Source organism: Oryctolagus cuniculus, chromosome 20, assembly GCF_051225735.1.
Source record: "Oryctolagus cuniculus isolate XC-2025 breed Fujian yellow rabbit chromosome 20, ASM5122573v1, whole genome shotgun sequence".
Classification (NCBI taxonomy): Eukaryota; Metazoa; Chordata; class Mammalia; order Lagomorpha; family Leporidae; genus Oryctolagus; species Oryctolagus cuniculus.
In genome coordinates, this window is record NC_142886.1 from 23,364,560 (window position 1) to 23,378,416 (window position 13,857).

Genomic DNA, 13,857 nt, shown 5'->3' on the forward strand with positions numbered 1-13,857 from the left:
AGCCTGAGGGAGCCAGAGGCCATGCTCTGGTGGGGAGCAGCAGTCTCCCCCTGCACGTCCATCTCCACCTGGCCACTGTCCTGTGCCCCCAGAGACCCCTGACAGCCCCTTTGACCTCACACACAGAGGACCTGGAAACCCAGCCTGCGTGCCTGGAAGCACCACCTGGGCTTGGCTCCATCCCCGCCAGGACCACCCTGGAGCCACCCCTTCTGCCCCTCCCCAGGCTCTGAGCTCTCCTTCGCCCCATTCCAGAAGCACAAAGCTCCGACACGTGTGCCAGACCGCCATGCCTGGCCGGCGGCTCCCACACTCTGTCCAGGGAAGCACACCCCACTCAGCTGTGCGGAGCCTGCTCTCCTGGGACAATGAGGCAGCAACTTGCAGCCCTCCTTCATGACCAAGCTCGAGGGTGGGACACACACATTCTCAGACCCCAGCTCCTGCCCTCACCACCCACTCGGGTCACCCTCTGTTGCCTCTTCCCCCTCTGCGAGGCCACGGCCTGGGATCAGAGCCCTCCTGGAGTGTTCCCCCTGAGTGCTGTCCGGGGCAGACATGACATGATCCTGCACCAGGGACCGAGAACCCCGCCTGGCCTCCGCCTCCCTCACCGCTTTCCATCCCTACTCACCCGGCCTCGGGTCCGGTTCTTCCGCTTGGGAATGTCCTCTTCTAAATCCTCTTCTTCATTCCCTTCTTCTACATTCTCATCATTTTCCAAAACCCTCTAAAATGACAAGAAAGCCAGCGAGAGAGCTGAGGAAACGCAGAGAAGCCAGGCAGAGGGGCAGCTGGGCGTCCCGTCTTCTGTCTTTCAGCGAAGACGACACTGCAGCTGCCCTGGTGAGTCTGGGTGCCAGTATCTCCAGATGTGGGGCCCTGTCCAGCCGGGCCCTCCCCAGAACCCTGACCTCCCCACCTCTGTGTGTGTAAGGAGAGTTTTCCAACAAGAGAACATGATAGCAGGGGTGTTTTTATAGGTGGGACAGAGATGTTTTAGCAAAAGCTTCTTCTCTTTTTTTTTAAAGATTTATTTTATTTATTTGAAAGATAGAGTTACAAAGGGAGGTAGACACAGAGAAGTCTTCCATCTGCTGGTTCACTCCCTGAGTGGCCACAACCACCAGAGCTGAGCCAATCCGAAGCCAGGAGCTAGCAGCTTCTTCCTGGTCTCCCACATGGGTGGCAGGGGCCTAAGCACTTGGGCCATCCTTTGCTGCTTTCCCAGGTGCATCAGCAGGGAGCTGGATTGGAAGCGCAGCAGCCAGGACTTGAACTGGTGCCCACATGAGATGCCAGCGCTGCAGGCTGGGGCTTTAACCTGCTACGCCACAGCATCAGCCCTCCAAAAGCTTCCTTCATGTCATGTTTCTCTGTGCTCCTCAAGGGCCACCCCAGAATCGTGTTTCTCTTCCTTCTGCCATCCTGGAACCTTGCCCTGTTTGAGGAACACAAGGGGGCTTCTTGTTGGTCTGACCACAGCATAGCATTAATGGGCTACTCATTAACCCACTGGGGCTTTTTAAAAACCAGATTTTCATTACAGCATGGGACTCGCCAGGAAGGTTTAAGATCTTGAATTCAAATTCTCTCTCTCCAGCTGTCCCGTGAGGCCATGGCAGTGTAGAAGCAATGTTCACTTTACAGGTGATGGAATGAGGCTGAAAAGAGTTCGACCCTCAAGGGCAAGATCACACAAGGAAGCCACGGGCACAGCAAGCTCAGGTTCATCAGCTCAGACTTTGCCTCTGCCTGCTCAGCGCTTGTGGCTGAGAACTGTGAGTAGCGTGGCACATCGTCCAGAGGCAGGGAGGGCAGGAGCAGGGTGTGTACCTACAGGTGTGAGGAAGGGATAAAGACCGTGCCCGAGGGGCCTCCCTCCTGATCCTGGGGTGGGAGTAACATAAGAAAGTGTGTGGCGCTCCTGGACTCCAGGGTCCTGGGCTTTCCTCTACAGTCTCACTGTGTGACCGTGGGCAAGTCTTCCTCTGTCTATGCCTCCCTTCCATTCATTCCTTCAGTCCACCTAAACGTAGCAGAGCTGACTACAGGGCAGGTGCTAGGAACACTGCACGGTGGCCGGTCCTGGCCCCGATGGACTTGACAATCCAGGGGAGGAGGCAAGACTGAAGCAGTGGCTACAACTGTCACAAAAACAGCACCAGGCAAGTTCAAGATGCCATGGGTGGGGGGGTGGGGAGGGTGTCAGGAGGGAGTGTGGCCTAATCTGTGGGTTGGGGGAGGCTCACCTGAGGACACTGACCTGAGGGAGTTGGGACCAGCAGGATGAGGAGAGCCAGGCGTGGTGAGTGGGGGTAGAGGGAAGGGGAAGCAAGGTTCCAGGCAGAGAACAGCTCAGGGCAAACTCCCATAGGCAGGAGAGGATCATGACCTGTCCAAGGAGCAGAAGAGGCCAGTGTGACCAGCACCCAGTGCCTCGGGGAGACCTGGCCTAAGAAGCAGCTAGAAAAACACACAGGTACCTATACTGCCCAGGATAATCCCGCAGTGACGGTGCAAAAAGGACACAAGGTACGAGAAAGCTTAGCCAGCAGCACACACTGCATGGACACCTGACTTCCCCATCACTGTGCAGGCAGCCTCTTCTGTCCTGTCTCCAAAGCAGGAAGCCCAGGAGCGAGTCGTGGGCGACCCCCTGCCCCTGCCTTCTGGCCAGGGCATCCTGCTGCCGTGCACGTGCAGGCCCGGGGCTGCTCGGCACCCAGTCCTCCAGGGGACTCACACGCCTAGCGGATTCTTCCCCAGCTCTCTGCAAGAGCAGTAGCATCGTCTGCTGGGCACGACCTCTGGCCCCAAGGTCAGGAAATGTAGACCCAGGGCCAGGGCAGGCCTCCTGGCTTCCTGACCTGCAGAGGGAGCACAGGGGAACGCTCTGTGCCTGTCCTGCACAGAGGCCAAGTTCTTGCACCCGTGGCTGCTATTCACATAGCTGTCTCGCTAACCTGGGTCTTCAAGTCATTTCACCACGGTAAGCTCCAAGTGACTGGAACTTAAAGATCACTGTCTCTGGAACGTACGATTTGGACTCCACTCTCATTTTCCCCGATAAAGGTATTTACAACGCATGACATGGGCTCTGGGTGGAAAAGCTAAAGCTAGGCAACAGCAGAGCAGCTAAGCCTGTCCCCAGAGTGCCCCATGGCCTCCCTGTCCGGGAGTGACCCAACCTCTGTCGTTCCAGTGCTCCGCCCCTTCCTGGCCCCATCAGCGTCACTGGGACTCCAGAGCCCCCTGTCTGTGTCCCCACCCCAGGGCGCCTGCATGTCCTGCAAGGTGACTGTGACACCAGAAACCTCTCGGTGTCACCCTGGTAGCCCAGGAGGAGGCAGGAGCTCCTAACCAAGCCCTGTGCGAGGCACCAAGGACAGGGGTGCCCCGAGTCTGCAGTCAGCTGAGCCTCCATGACATACGTGCCCACCCTGCCCAAGGTCATCTGGAAAATAAGGACGTTTTAAAACCACTCGTCTCTCCCTGTTACTCTAAACAGCCTTCGCAGCGGTGATAACAGTGGCTTGTGGTTGTGCTTCTTCAAAGAATTATTTTTGAAAGATGCCTTGATCTCTGGCCTCCAGTACTGCAAACATGCCTAGCCGATGTCCCTGCTTCCCCGCCGCGGCCCTGCCTCTCTTCCCAGGCACAGTTGGGGATCCCCACATGGCACAGAAAGTCATGGCCACAATGAGGATCCTCCACATGGCTGCCTTCTGCACTTCACATGAAATCCAAAGCCACTTGCATGTCCTGCTGGGCCTGTGTGGCCTGGCCCCATGGTCCTGCCCAGCTCCGCCGGAGCCCAGCCCTCCCCGGCACTGCGCTCCAGCCATGCAGGCCTGCTCTCTGTTCTCTCAGCACAAGCTCTGCCCTCGCTCAGGGCCTCCACCCACTCTGCTCCTCTGCCCAGAAAGTTCCTCCCCGGGCTCCTCCCACAGACGAGTTCAAGTCCCAGCTCCGCTCCTGATTCCAGCTTCCTGCTAATTCAGTCCCTGGGAGACGGGACTGAATTCCCCGATGTGGGAAGCCTGGGTCCTGGGTTTAGGCTGGCCCAGCCATGGCTGTTGTAAGCATTTGGGGAATGAATCAGTAGTGGGAGCTCACTGGCTCCATCTCCTAAATAAGTAAATAAATGACTTCGGAAAAAACAAATTCATTGTCTCACTTAGGACACCACAAAGAATCTCTCCCTCCTTTTACATTAAATCTTTACACTCATTGTTCTTTGTGACATTTACCTAAAAATGCAGTTGTTTTATTGGTTCTTTTTCTTGTTATCTGTCCGTGTGTCACACTGGAATACAGCTGGAACACACAGGTCTCTCTCAGTCTCTCTGTTTCCCAAGTACCTAGCCCAGTGTCTGCCCAGAAGGGGCAAAAAGATGAATAAAAAATACAGTCCACTTCCTACACATGTGTGCTTTAATACTGAAAAGCCCATGACAACTCGTCAACTCATCAGGCTTCCGGGCCTGGTTTTGGTTTCCAGTAGCCACTGGCCCTGCACTCAGCATTCAGCCTACATGGGGAAGTGTTCAAGGCTTGGCCCTGGGTGGGGCCACTGGAGGGGGCGGAGCTTTAGGAGCTGGGGCTCAGTGGAAGGTCTTAGGTCACTAGGGGCTGAGCTCAGAAAGAAGTTCTCAGGTGTGGTCTCTTGAGCTCTGGTGAGAGGGTCGCATGGAGCCCACCCAGCTCTCTCTGCCTCCTGGCCTGAGTGGCAATGACCAGCTCTGTCGTCTTCTCCTGTCACTGCCACCTGCTCCCATCCATTGGAGTCCAAACCAACGGAGTCACCCAATCTTGGACTTGAACCTCCTGACCTGAGCTCAGGAAGCCTGTTCTCTGTAGGCGGATTCTGTTGTAGGAACACAAAGCTGACGAACAAACGATGGTGACCATGATGGCACCACAGTCACAGTGCCGGTGATGGTAATGGTGACAACCGAGTGGGGCAGGAGAAGAGCTCCCATCCCAGCTCTCAAGGAGGAGGGCTCCGTGTGAGTGGAGGGCGTCCAGGCTTCTGAATGGTCCTGTCCTGTCCATTGATTCTGTCAAATGACACCAACCGAGCAAAACGTGCTCCAAAGGGTGACACGGAGATGGTAAATCCCTTTCCAAAATCTGAAAGTCCAGGGGCCAGCATTGTTGTGTAGCTCATATAGCCACCACCACCTGTGATGTCAGCACAAGCTGGCACTAGTTCAAGTCCCAGCTGCTCCACTTCCAATCCAGCTCCCTGCTAATGTGCCTGGAGAAGCAGCAGAAGATGGCCCAAGTGCTTGGGCCTCCACACCCATGCGGGAGACCTGAATGGAGCTCCTGGCTATAGCCTGGCCTAGCCCTTGCCATCGTGGTCATTTGGGGAGTGAATCAGAGGATGGAAGATCTCTCTCTCTCCCTCTCTTTCTCTCTCTTTGTAACTCTTTCAAATAAAAAATCTTTTTCAAAAAGGGCAGAGTAATACAAGAAGAGCAAAAGTAATTTTTAAAAATATATGGAGGCTGGTGCTGTGGTGCAGAGAGTTAAAGCCCCAGCCTGGGGCTGGTGCTGTGGCATAGTGGGTAAAGCTGCTGCCTGCAGTGCCAGCGTCCCTATGGGTGCTGGTTCAAGTCCCAGCTGCTCCTCTTCCAATCCAGCTCTCTGCTATAGCCTGGGAAAGCAGTGGAAGATGGCCCAAGTCCTTGGGCACCCGCATAGGAGACCTGGAAGAAGTTCGTGGCTCCGCTCCTGGCTTCAGATAGCCTAGCTCCCAAATGGCTATGGTGGCCATTTGGGGAGTGAACCAGCAGATGGAAGATCTCTTTCTCTCTCTTTCTCTCTCTCTGCCTCTGCATAACTCTGTCCTTCAAATAAATAAATCTTAAAAAGAAAAAAGAAAGAAAGAGGGAGGGAGGGAGGGAAAACAACACATGGTTTTCAAAATTAAAAAACAAAAGCCCCGGCTGCAGCGCCGGTATCCCATACAGACACTGGTTTGAGTCCTGGCTGCTCCACTTCCGATCCAGCTCCCTGTGAATGTGCTTGGGAAAGCGGTGGAGGATGGCCCAACTCACTGGGCCCTGCACCCGCATGGGAGACCAGGAGAATTTCCTGGCTCCTGGCTTCAGATCAGCTCAAGTTCTGGCCATTACAGCCACTTGGGAAATGAACCAGCGGGTGGACAATCTCTCTCTCTCTCTCTCTCTCTCTCTCTCTCTCACTACCTCTCTCTGTAATTCTTTCAAATACATAAAATAATCTTAAAAAATATGTGTACAGACAAGAAGGAGGTAGTAAGTACCTAAACTCTTCATGGGGGCTGGCATTATGGCACAGTGGGTTAAGCTGGCACCTGCATCCACACTGGAGCAAAGATTCCAACTCCCTGCTAAAGCGCCTGGGAAAGTAGCAGAACAAGGCCCAAGTAGTTGGGCCCTTGCAACCAGTGTGGGAGATGGAGTTCTGACTCCTGGCTTTGGCCTGGCCCAGTCTCAGCCATTGTAGTCATTTGGGGAGTGAATCAGTAAATGGAAGATGGCTTTCTCTGTGTGTGTCTCTCTTTCTTTGTGTCATCCAGCCTTTCAAATAAATAAAATTTTTAAATATTAAAAAAAAATTCAGGTTTGATGGGGAAGTGGGGAAGGTGGCATTGGAATTGAACGAAAAGACAAGTGGAATCTGTACACACAGAGGTGGAAGGAAGGGCATCCCAGATCTAGCTCATGGCTCAACCACAAGCATGGCTACAAGGCACAAGGAATGAAACACGTGTGGAAAACAGCCCGAAAACCAGCTGGGGAGGCCCTGGAAGGTCCCGCTCACATTTTGGGTTTATTGAGATGGAAGCAAAGGTTTTGTAGCCTGGGAAAGGGGAGCGCACCCCAGCAGGCAGCGGGGGCGGGTGAAGGCTCAACTCTGCCTCTCAGACAACAGCGGCAGAGCAGGGTTTTGAGCACAGGCAAACAATTTCAATCTTGAAGACCTCCCTGTCCTGTGGGACATCCTGATCGGGTTCAAGAGCAATGAGCTGGGGCCATTGTTGCAGCGTAGCAGGTAAAACCACTGTCTGTGATGTCAGCATCCTACGTGGGCACTGGTTCATGTCCCAGCTGCTCCACTTCCAATCCAGCTCCCTGCTCCCTGCCTGGGAAAAGTAGCAGAGGATGGCCCAAGTACTTTGGACCCTGCCACTCACATGGGAGACCCAGATGGAACTCCTGGCTCCTGGTTTCAGCCTGATGCAGCCCTAAGCCATTGCAACCATCTGGGGAGTGAGCCAGCAGATGGAAGATTCTCTCTCTCTCTTTCTGTAACTCTGCCTTTCAAATAAATAAATCTTAAAAAAAGAAAAAGAAAGAAAGAAAAGAAAGCAAGCCACGAGCTATCAAGTCATGAAAAGCCATGGAGGAACCTTGAATGCCTCTTGCTGAGAGAAGGAAGCCGGCCTGCCAAGTCCTGCATGAGTCTGACCTCGCGACGACTGAAGCCTGGGAAAAGCTCAGTGCTTGCCAGGGGTAAGGAGGGCGGGAGGGAGGGGTACACAGGTGGAGCACAGAGGCTGCTGAGGGCCATGAAATGATTTTGCAGGAGACCACAATGGCAGGTGCATCTATCCAAGCACAGAACAGACACTACTGAGAGTGAACCTGGATGCTCACTAGGGTCTCAGCAACAGTGACATGTCCGTGCAGGTGCATCTGTGGAAACAAACGTGCCACTCTGGGGGACGATTCTGAAAAGCAGGGAGTCCGTGCATGGGGTGAGGCAGGGAGCAGAGAACATATGGGAAATCTCTGTACCTTCCTCTCATTTTTGTTGTGAACCTAAAACTGCTATAAAAGGGGGTAGGGGGCGTGGCCAGCATTGTGGTGCAGCCGGTTAAGCCGCTGTGTGACAAGGGCATCCCATGTGAGCACCAGCTTGAGTCTCAGCGGCTGTACTTCAAATGCAGCTCCCTGCTAATGAGCCTGGGAAAGCAGTGGAGGATGGTTTGAGTGCTTGGGCCCCTGCACCCAGGTGGGAGACCCTGAAGAAGCTCCTGGCTCCTGGCTTCCACCTGGCCCAACCCAGGCCGGTGCAGCCATTTGGAAAGTGAACCAGTGAACTGAAGATCTCTCTCTCTCTCTCTCTCTCTCTCTCTCTCTCTCCACCTCCCTCCCCATCTTTCAAACAGAAAATAATAAATAGTTTTTAAAATGTTTTTTAAAAAGGCTCTGGGTCAGGAGTAACAGGGAGATCCTGGAGAAGAGCAAAGCACCAGTTCAGAGAAGAGACGAGAGGGCCTGGGACCAGGAGCAGCAGCAGATGCGGGGAAGAGGGGGAGAAGGGGTACGTTCTGGATTTACGTTGACGGCACAGCCAATGGGATTCCTGAGGAATGGGATGCTGGATGGGAGGAAAGATGGGAGGCAAAGATGGCTGCAAGGTCTGTCAGACCAATGAAGGTTACAGGTCATGAGCATCTTCATGAGCTGCAGTCACGGAGCTCAGGAGAGCAAAACAATTATAAGCCCGGTCGTGGGCACTCAATGGCAGGAACTCAACCTGAACAGGGGAATGGCCCAGAGGACGCCAGAGTCGCTAACTCATCCACACCCAACCCCGTGCCGGGGCGAGCCAGGCCCCGTGGACACAGTGGGGAGAGCAACAGCAGAATCCCTGGTGTGATGAATCTCACTGACCGGTGGTACTTGTTAAGTAAACCAAAAACGTACAATTAGTAATAATGTAATTACAATGGCAATAAGTGATGGTGAATTAATTCAATTTAAATATTAAAATTGGGGATGAAATTTATAAATATTCGATATTATAGCACAAACATACAAATTCAAAGCATGGCATAATCTCATGTTCATACAATTTAATTTTAATAATTTAATTGTGTTTAGTTGTTAATACTATTGTTTAATGTTAGTATTGATGACTATTATTACAATACTCCGAGCCAAGCATTGTTTGATAAATGGCAAAGAAGGAATGTGGGAGCCCTATACAAGCCTGTGCTGTGTGCAGAGGGAGGGTGGACCTGCGGGAGCTGAGGGAGCACCCCGCCTGCAGGCCGGGGAGGGTGTGCGGGTGGTGTTGAGAAAGGACTGAGAAGTCCAGGGAGCTGGAGCTGAGGCAGAGGAAGAGGAGCAGCGGCGAGACGGGCACCTGCTGGGGACTAGTTTCAGGCCCAGAAGGTAGACTGTTCCTTCCACAGGGACAAGGACCCATGTGTTTGGTTCACCATCCTGTCCCTAGGACTTAGCACGGCCCCCAGTGCTCAGTAGCCTCAGGAGGTACATTTTTGGGGTGGGTGCTTGAAGGCAGTTTGGGGTGCCTTCATCCTGCATCACAGCGCCTGGGACTGAGTTCCAGCTCTGTTTCGGATCCAGCTTCCTGCTAACGCCACCCTGGGAGGCAGAGGGGATGGCTCAAGGGGTTGCATCCCTGCCACCCAGGTAGAAGATGCGGATTGAGTTCTGGGATCCCAGCTGTTGCAAACATCTGGGGAGTAACCAGCAGATGGAAAATCACTTTGTCTGTCTGTCTCTCTACCTCTCTCTCTGTTTATGCCTTTCAAATAAATAAAAAATAACTATATTCCTAAAATACATACATTTGGGGGCCAGTGTAGTGCTGCAGCAGGTTAAGCTGCTGCCCGTGGCACCGACCTCTGCCACCCACATGGAAGACCAGATGGGAGTTCCTGATCCTGGCTCCAGCCTGGCCCAGCTCAGGCTGTTGCAGCCAACCTGGGGAGAGACCTGGCTGATGGAAGATCTTGCTCTCTCCATCTCTCTGTCTCTCTCTTGTTGCTCTGCCTTTCAAATAAATATTTAAACACCCAAGTTGGTTCTCAGTGAAAGGGCAAACAACCATTCATTCATTCATTCATCCATTCCATTTTGAATGGAGAAGCAGGGAATCGGGGACAGGAACGGATCTGAGGGTAACAACGGCTTCTTCTGGGCACGTGTTAAACCCAAAGAGCACCTGCAAACCTCTTGGCCGTGGGTGTTTTGAGGTACAGCCGGGCCCTGGTGAGGAGGACCCAGACGCGATGCCAAGCTCTGGGAGGCAGCACAGCGGGGTGCCCTGGGTGGCCCCACACCCGCAAACACACCTGGATTTCCTGGATGCTCTCCTCTTCTCGGGCATCCACCTTCTTCTCCACCCCCTCCCCCCGGAGCAGGGCCTCCAGCGTGGTGCTCTCCGAGGTGAAGCCATCCTTCTTCAGAGGCAGCTCCACTTCTGAAAAACAGAGACGCAAAAGCAGGTCAGGCGACGGGACAGCACGCAGGGAGCAGGGCTCCTGGGTGCGGCTCGGGGTGGCTTCTGCCCTCTCCTCCTGCTGGAACAGGAACATGGAAATCCATCTCTGTTTCATGATCTCAGGGACACACTCCCTTATTTTTAAAATATTAATTAATGTGTTTTTATCTACTTGAAAGGCAGAGAGACAGGGGGCAGGAAGAAAAATCCGTCTTCAGTCTCCTGATGCCCTCCCTAAACGCTCACAATAGCCAGGTTAGTTCCAGGCCAGGTAGAAGCCAGAAACCAGAACTCCATCCAGGTTTCCCTGGGTAGCAGGGATCCAAGTACCTGAGCCATCATCTGCTGCCTCCCAGGGTGCACATGAGCAGGACGCTGGATAGGAAGCTGGGGGCGGGGGGAATCCCACCCCGGGCACTGTGATACGGGAACCCCAGGCACTGTGATATGGGATGCAGGCCTCTCATTGTGCCACCACGCCCACCCCTACCCAGAGACAGGTCATAACCTTGCCCATGCCCTCAGTGAAAGCTGAAAAAGAGCAAAATAGGGCACCCGCTGGGCGTGGGACCAGACTGCCTGCCACTCTCCGGCCACACGACTTTGGGCAAAGCACTCAAGATCCTGGAGCCCTTTTTTGCGTCTCCACAGTGAGAATTACAGGGGTTCCATGGGAGCAGAAACGTGTTCTCTTAGGCCAGAGGGCTTTGAAAACCCTACAGCAGTTCACCGCCATTGGCCTCAACTTGCCTGCTCTCTCCTCCACCCTCACTCTTGTCTCGCAACCCCCATGACCTCTCCTTGGCCATGCCGGCTACCCAGCTCCAGTAGCTCCAAGAAAAGCTATTTCCACCTCAGAGAGGCCGTTCTCATCAGCTCACTGGGGAAGCGGCCGTTCTAAAAGCTGGGGGGAAACAGAGAGCGAGGTCCAAAGCCCGGCAGGACCCAGCCCAGCAGGAAGAGGGCTGCAGGGCCCAGCACAGGGAGACCAGCAGAGTGGGAACCGCACCAGGAATGTCACCATCAACTGGGGCTTGAGGCCACTAAGCCAACTGAACAGGGGTGACAGGAGCCAGCTCTGCCCACGAGAGAGACCAGAGAGAGAAGCTGAACTCCTTCCTCAAGTGTCCCCCAAACTCCCAACTTAACAGAGGTGGCATTACTTTTCTAGTTAAAAACAGAACCCCAGGCCAGTGCTGTGGTGTAGCAGGTAAAGTTGCCGCCCGCAACGGCTGCATCTCACATGGGTGGTGCCAGCTCGAGTCTCATTGCTCCACTGCCGATCCAGCTCCCTGCTGATGGCCTGTGAAAGCAGCTGAAGATGGACCAAGTGCTTGGGCCCCTGCACCCACATGGGAGACCTGGAAGAAGCTCCTGGCTCCTGGCTCCTGGCTTTGGCTTGGCCCTGTCCCAGTTGTTGTGGCGATTGGGGAGTGAACCAGCAGATGAAAGATCTCTCTCTCTCTCTCTCTCTCCCTCTCCCTCTCTCTTTCTCTGTTTCTCTCTCTCTGCAATTCTTTCAAATAAAATAATAAATTTAAAAAAATAAAATAAAAACAGAAACCTAAAGTACAAGTGGTCATATTTTGATTTTGCTCCGTCTTTTCTGATCCCACACCTCACACCCACCTAATGGGAGAGGTCCCAACCTTCGCCATGAGATGTGTGGGCAGCACCACTGTCTCAGGTAAGATGGGTGCAAGAAAATGCTGCAGAGGGGGGCTGGGAATGAGTTGGGGGGCAGATGAGCCTCCCCGAGAGGAGAACTGAGAGTTGGGTGTAGGTGGGATTAGGGGTCCAGCAGGTCTGGTGAAGCATCCTGGCACACTTGGCAGTGGGGAGCCATCACTGCTGGGAGAGTGCTTGCAGGAACGTGGAGACGGCACCGCAGCAGAGCCCCAGACAGGGGCTGGGCCTCGCAGCACAGGAGCCCTGAGGCCAGGAAACCAAGGGAAAGGGCGCCTGGCCCACCGCTCTCTCCCCACATCCTCCACCTTCCTGCTGAGCCCTCTCCTGTTGGCCACCCTCAACAGGAAGCCAGAGGACACGAGAGCCTCGTGGGCACAGAGGTCACACTCCTGGACACAAGTGTGGATCTGGAGGGGCAAACGCAGACAGGCAGCACCACCAAGCCTTGCTCCACTGGGCTTCCGTCGGACTCCAGTGGAGCTTTACCTGCCCTTCCAGCTTCTTGCACCAGGAACAAATCCAGTCTGTTTTCCGTTCCTATGATGAAATACGCAGGCTGGGTAACTTTACAAAGAAAAGAGGCTGGCATGGCTCACGGTCCCAGAGGTTCAAGGGCATGGTGCCGGCTCTTGCTCAGCTCTGGGGAAGGCCTCATGGCAGATGGCATCCTGGAGGCAGGAGCATGTGCAGGAGGGAAGATCCCATCACCAGCCAGGCCAGGGAGCAACTCAGGCTGAGGCTCAGGCTCAAGCCTTTATCACAATGCGCACTCTGCAGCTGTAACTCAGGGTCCCCTAACAACTACACTTACCTCTTCCCAGGGCAGCCCCACAAGGACCCACGGGCCTCCCGCCAGGTCTCGCCTCTCACTCACCATAGAGAGGACCAAGCCTCCAATACAGGAGCTCTGGGGCAAACAAACCACATGCAAACCACAGCACACAGACTGACCGGGCCATGAAGGGGGTCCCCCAAGTGTCCAATTCAAGCTGAAGAAACAAACAGCCCTGGGTAACTGCCCTCCGGGAAAGAGGGTGGGAAGGAGAAACAGCACCTGATGCTCCTTGGGAGCCAAGGTATCTGGGATTTTTTTTTTTTTTTTTTTTGACAGGCAGAGTGGACAGTGAGAGAGAGACAGAGAGAAAGGTCTTCCTTTGCCGTTGGTTCACCCTCCAGTGGCTGCCATGGCCGGCGCGCTGTGGCCGGCGCACTGCACTGATCCGATGGCAGGAGCCAGGTGCTTCTCCTGGTCTCTCATGGGGTGCAGGGCCCAAGCACTTGGGCCATCCTCCACTGCCCTCCCTGGCCACAGCAGAGAGCTGGCCTGGAAGAGGGGCAACCGGGACAGAATCTGGCGCCCCGACTGGGACTAGAACCCGGTGTGCCGGCGCCACAAGGCGGAAGATTAGCCTAGTGAGCCGCGGCGCCAGCCCCTGGGATTTTTCTTAACACAAAAGTAGAGCAAAGGATCTGCCTCCATCAAAAAGTACTTCCACCACATCAGCCACCTTGGAAACCCAGCCAGCCAGCTAGCCATTCAACCAATAGTTACCAGGCACCTGTCATGTAACAGACGCTGTGCCAGGATGAGGCGCAAAGGAGGTGAACCAAGTAAAGACGGATGCCACGTTTAGGCAGCTTGCAGCACAGAGAAACCGAAATTAGAGGTAGGTGTTGGGCACAGAGGTTAAGATGCCACTTGGGATGCCAGCCTCCCATTTCACAGTGCTTGGGTTCAAGTCCTAGCTCTGCCTTCAATCCAGCTTCCTGCTAATGTTCACCCGGGGAGGCAGCAGGTGATGGCTCAAGTACTTGGGCCCCCCACCACCTACATGGAAAAGCCAGATTGAGTTCCAGATTCCCAGTTTGACCTGGCCCAGTCCCAGCTGTTGCAGTAATTTAAGGAGTGAAACA

General features: G+C 54.3%; 1 protein-coding gene across 6 annotated transcripts in view; it reads right to left on the reverse strand.

Annotated features, from left to right (window-relative positions):
- DPF3 (double PHD fingers 3) overlaps positions 1-13,857 on the reverse strand; it is a 307,659-nt gene that overhangs the window by 123,630 nt on the left and 170,172 nt on the right. For all 6 annotated transcript variants that reach the window (XR_007911682.3, XR_007911683.3, XM_051826041.3 and 3 more), the window contains exons 4-5: positions 10,106-10,233; positions 635-730 (exon numbers count right to left, since the gene is read on the reverse strand). Coding sequence is in view for 4 of the 6 variants with exons in the window: in XM_051826041.3 (XP_051682001.1) it covers positions 635-730; positions 10,106-10,233 (224 nt within the window). In the remaining 2 variants the exon portion in view is untranslated. The remainder of the gene's footprint in view (positions 1-634; positions 731-10,105; positions 10,234-13,857) is intronic.